General features: G+C 44.0%; 1 protein-coding gene across 1 annotated transcript in view; it reads left to right on the top strand.

The window, feature by feature from the left end:
• Window positions 1-4,628, top strand: part of cavin1b (caveolae associated protein 1b) — a 29,403-nt gene extending 24,775 nt beyond the window's left edge. Inside the window, exon 2 of the mRNA XM_014029111.1 lies at window positions 3,500-4,628. Within this exon, the coding sequence (XP_013884565.1) occupies window positions 3,500-4,375 (876 nt within the window). The 3' untranslated portion in view covers window positions 4,376-4,628. The remainder of the gene's footprint in view (window positions 1-3,499) is intronic.
• Window positions 4,629-5,264: the final 636 nt, after the last annotated feature.

The following is a 5,264-nucleotide window of genomic DNA, read 5'->3' as shown; positions in this document are numbered from 1 at the left end:
ACACACACACACACACACACACACACACACACACACACACACACACACACACACACACACATACACACACATACACACTCTAACACACACACACACACACGCACACACACTTGTTTTTATATCCTTGTGGGGCCCGTCCATTGACTTCCATTCATTTTTTGGTAATTTTATATCCTAACCCTGACCACAAACCCTAAAGCTAACCTCACAGGTACCTACTAACCTAAAATCAATTCACACCTTGGTCCTAAACACAACCCCCACAACCCAAAATCAGCCTCTGAAGTTGTGGGGCCCAGGCTTTGGGCACCACAAGGAGCACCCCACAAACTGGGCCCCACAATGTAGGACACACACACACACACACACACACACACACACACACACACACACACATCTGGATTTCCATAGTGTGAGGGGAGTTCCTGGTGGTTCAGGTTGGTAGGAAAACAAAAACAGAGCAGGGTTAGGGTTACAGCAGGCTTCCACTCTCTCTTTCAACATCAGGCTGATGAGTGTTTGCAGAATAAGAGATGAAAGGTGCATCTCGTGCACACACACACACACACACACACACACACACACACACACACACACACACACACACACACACACACACACACACTCAAAGTGTGATTTGCTGTGTTTTGCAACAAAACCTCCCTCCCAAAATCTATTTAGTCATTTCGAACTGAAGCAAGTATGGAATTTGTTTCCTCACGTACGTGTTGTAAGAGCTGAGTCTCATTCCCCTTCACTTGCCTTGACAACCACACAAACAGAACCATTACATACCTCCTTCATCTATTTTCCCTAATTCTGACCCTACCTTCCTGTTTTTGGAGTGACTGCCTCTGAGAACAATGTCCCATTAAATTAGGCGGGTCAGGAAGTCTGAACACCAAGGTGAATATCCGAGCTTCCTACAGCTCTTTCCATGCTTTGGACACACGAATGAGCAGACAGCATGACATTCTCTCCTGGACTCTTGTGCAAACAGGGATATCTTAATGATGTCCTTCCCTCTGACGGGTCAGACTGCTCTCTAGGGTCTTCAACCATTAGGAAACAAGTGCCCTTTACTTTACAACCAAATTGTAGATAGAGGATCTTCACAGTTGGTCACATTTTAAAACATAAAACTGCTGCAGTTAAATGGTAAAGGTAAAGATTTTGTTCAGCTTTTATTTTGGTAAATGATGTGATCTTAGTGACTCCAAAGCTCTTTACCAGTCATCCACACACTGATGGTTGTAAGCTACACTGTAGCCACAGCTGCCCTGAGGCACACTGACAGAGGCAAGGCTGCGATACAATGGTGCCACCGGCCCCTCTGACCACCACCAGCAGACAAATCAGGTGAATTGTCTTGCCCAAGGACACAACAGCTGAGATGTGTGGAACGGGGCATCAAACCAGCAACCCACCAGTTACAGGACAACTCCCCTAACCACTCTGCCACAGCCGCCCCCATGTAACACTGTGACAAAGTTGAGAAGGTTTGTAGGCAGGACTTTGGTACCAGTGGTACAGCCCCACACTGAGCAGACTCTGGATCCAAAACTACAACACATGACCCACTGCCCACCAAAAAAAAAAAAACATTTAGTTTCTGGTATAAAAATGTAATGCAGTGGTGGAGCAAACGGACAATGTTGTTTATTAAAGTTTTGATGAACCCTTTAAATTAGCTCCCATTCAGTTTTCAGATCAACATTTTGTGTCTTTGCAACAAGTTCACGCTCCTGACTTGTCACCATATTGAGGCTTGGTGAAGTACTGTCTGCATCCAGTTTTGCTGAGTCGGGTAACCCCCTCGTGTCAATTATTCACACCCGTGACTTTCCCGGGTTGCGCCACATAGGTGTGTTTGTGTTGGGGGTCTGTGGTTAATACTAGGGATCAGGGTTAATGGTTAATTTTAGGTACTGGGGTCAGGGATATGATGTCTAGGGTTAATAGAAGTTCAACTTAGGGTCTGGGACGGTTAGTTGTCGTGGATTTCCTACTCTTTTCAAAAATATGACAACGTGCTCCTCATCCTCTGTCTCATCTTGTTAATAACTGACGTAAGGCGATTTCTCAACGTGTCTAAAACTGGACGCAGATGGTACCTGACCAAGCATCAATATGTGACGAGTCGGGAGTGAGAATGGGTTGGTCTGTGTTGTACTGTGGTACGTATGTTGGAATCATTCTCACCAAGAGAAACTCTGTACAAGCTGTACAACATTAAATATTACCTTTTAAAATGATGGCTGTAAGGTCTTATCAGACTTTACTGAAGTGGACCGCAGCATTGTTCTTTCCTTTTCCTTGCTGCCCCTCAACACAGCTGTTCAGGAAAGCCTAAATCCCTCCTCCAAGGTCAAGTTTACCCAAGATACTGTAGTACAATGCTTCCATAAAACGACCAATCACTGCAGGCAAGCACAATAGCTTTGCCCCCACCCTAGCCTCTCATTCCTACACTTTCCAACACTTCGATGCTATCATCTTCCTGCTGTGCAGATGGTTTTCCAAGACTCTGAAGGATCATTCCTCTTGTACTGTTACTCCGTGCGTATGACAGCAGAAAAAACATTTCCATTTTCCACACCTTAACCCAGCCCTCACCCCCTCCCTGGGACTCTTTTGTTCTGGCTCTGCCGTGTTCCTGTTTTCACCATAAAAGCATTGCAAGGGTGGTGGGGGGGTAGATGCAGACATTTGGGAGCCCGAGAGAAACTCTCCTCCTCCTGCCACTCCCTCCAGTTCCCTCGTTAACAAGCGACAGCATTATTCTGCTAACAATAAGAAGGAACTTATGGGGAAGATGAACTAGTTCATCTGGCGAACAAACAGTCAGAACAGGGAGGGACACTGAAGAACAGAGGGCAGCGTCAGGAACACCATCAGGAGTCAGGCCGTCAGGTATTCAGGAAATGTAAAATATGTTACATGTATCAGAGAGTTATTCAGCTGAATCTTCAAAAATAAAACGAGTTTTCATTGCACCATCAATGTCCTTTAGATCTTACATTTTGTAGAAAATAAACGATTATTTTTGTAAAAAAAATTTCTACTGCCATGCAGTGAGGTGAAAAAGATCTAAGCAGTCCAGACAAACTCAGAAAGCAGCTAAATGATGAAGTCCAGGGTATTTTTTTACCATGGCACAGTAAACCCAACAACTTGAGGCAGAAACACAACTAAACACAGGTTGCTCTGCAGCTTTTTCAGAAAATCTTTAACTGTCTACATCTCAGTGACACTTGGCTCTAAGCAGTCAAAGGACATAATTCTTGGTGATCCCTTCATGGATCCTGAGAAGCTCAGAACACTGAGTGTTTCTAACCTGGTGTCCGTCATCTGAGCGACGAGAAGGTTTGAATAAAGACCAGTGTCTTTTTGAGGAGAGCAATGGGCCCACTCACCATAACCACAACACTGTAAAAACATTACATCTATCTGTTAAAACTTCTATAACACTGAACTTCTCTATGCTCTCTCTCAACAGGATGACGTTAAGGTTCCTTCCAAACTTAGCATCTCCAAATCCATGAAGATCTCTGAGTCCGTGTCAGGAAGCAGAGGAGGCAGTTTGCTGGAGCTCAAAGAAGCCGTGGAAGAACAGGACGAGGAAGAGAAAGAAGGAGACAAGGAAGACAAACCCCACGTGGATCTGTCATCAGACGAGGAGGGCGTGGAGATCGAGACCATTGAAGAGACCCGCGCTGAACGCATGAAGCGCAGCAGCTTGCAGCGCATGCAGAACCTGAAGACGGTTTTCTCCAAGGAGAAGATGGACAGGACCAGAGCCAAGACTAAAGAGAACCTGGAGAAGACCAGACAGAAAACCAAGGAGAACATTGAGAAGACAAGGCAGAAGACAAAGGAGAACCTGGAGAAGACCAGACAAAAAACCAAGGAGAATTTAGAGAAAACGAAACAGAAGACGAGAGAGAACCTGGAGAAGACACGCCACAACATTGAGAAGAAGATGGGAAAACTCGGAACACGCATGAGCGTAAATCCTGAGCGCAAACAGAAGATGAAGACATCCGGAGACAAGGTGAAGAAGGCCTTCACACCAGACCACGTCGTTTACGCTCGATCCAAGACCGCCATGTACAAAGTGCCCCCTTTCACCTTCCACGTGAAGAAGATCCGGGAGGGCGCTGTGGAGGTGGTCCAAGGCACCGAGATGGTGGAGGTGTCCAGGGATGTGGAGCTGGTCAGCGGGGAGGATGTGGAGGTTGACAACGCTGAGGTGGAGGCGGAGCTGGAGATGATGAATGGAGGTGGGGATGAGGAGGATGTCGAGGCAGAGGAGGAAGATGAGGAAGACGGCCACGATGCTTTGAGGGAGAACGAGGACAGAGACAGCGACTGAGAAGCAGAGAGATGTGCCAACAAAGCCCCTGCACCGACGCTGAGAGTCTGCTTCAGTTCAGTCGAAAAATATTCACAGTTTCAAATCAGAACCACGTTAAAATGTCTAAACTCTCCTTTTGAAGCACTTCACTTCACTCAAGCCTACTTTTACTATTTGGACAGATTATTTGCAGCTGCATTGGTCTTTCCAGTGTTCTGAGAACCAAATAACATAAAATGTCCCTGAAATATAACAGCTGAAATCAGAAGGAGTTGATTTGTATGTCTCAGCATTCATTATGTTCACTGTATGAATAATGGTCTAAGTTAAAAACAAGAACAACGCCATCTAAACAAGTCTTTTTTTATCTTATATTCAGACAAAAAGGGTTTTTTTTATCTTGTTTTGAGTATAATAGAGCAGAATGTAAGATTATTTAGACTTGTTACACTGGAAAATGTCCTCATTTCAAGAATCTCACCAAGTGCAAATGTTCTTAATCCACTGGCAGATTATTTCACTTAAACTGAGTCTGAATTGTCTCATATTTCTTAACTTAAGTGAAAATAATCTGCCACTGGAATTACAACAATTACACACTGCAAAAACTGTCCATCTTACCAAGTTTTAAAACCTTATTTCAGCCAAAAAGTCTTTTTGATCTTGTTTTCAGACTGATTTACTAAACAAGAACTGATTGTGTAAGAATAATCATCTTGTTTTCAGAATGTGTAAGATTATTTGTCTTGTTAGTCTGAAAATTTGACTCTAATTAAGTCAAACATTTCTGCCAGTGGAGTAAGAACATTTTACTTGGTAAGATTCTTGAAATACTTGATTTGACTCAATTTTTTCTTATTTCAAGAATCTTACCAAGTAAAATGTTCTTACTCCACTGGCAGAAATG

Source organism: Austrofundulus limnaeus, unplaced genomic scaffold (genome assembly GCF_001266775.1).
Source record: "Austrofundulus limnaeus strain Quisiro unplaced genomic scaffold, Austrofundulus_limnaeus-1.0 Scaffold856, whole genome shotgun sequence".
Taxonomy (NCBI): domain Eukaryota; kingdom Metazoa; phylum Chordata; class Actinopteri; order Cyprinodontiformes; family Rivulidae; genus Austrofundulus; species Austrofundulus limnaeus.
This window is presented reverse-complemented; position numbering and strand designations above follow the sequence as displayed.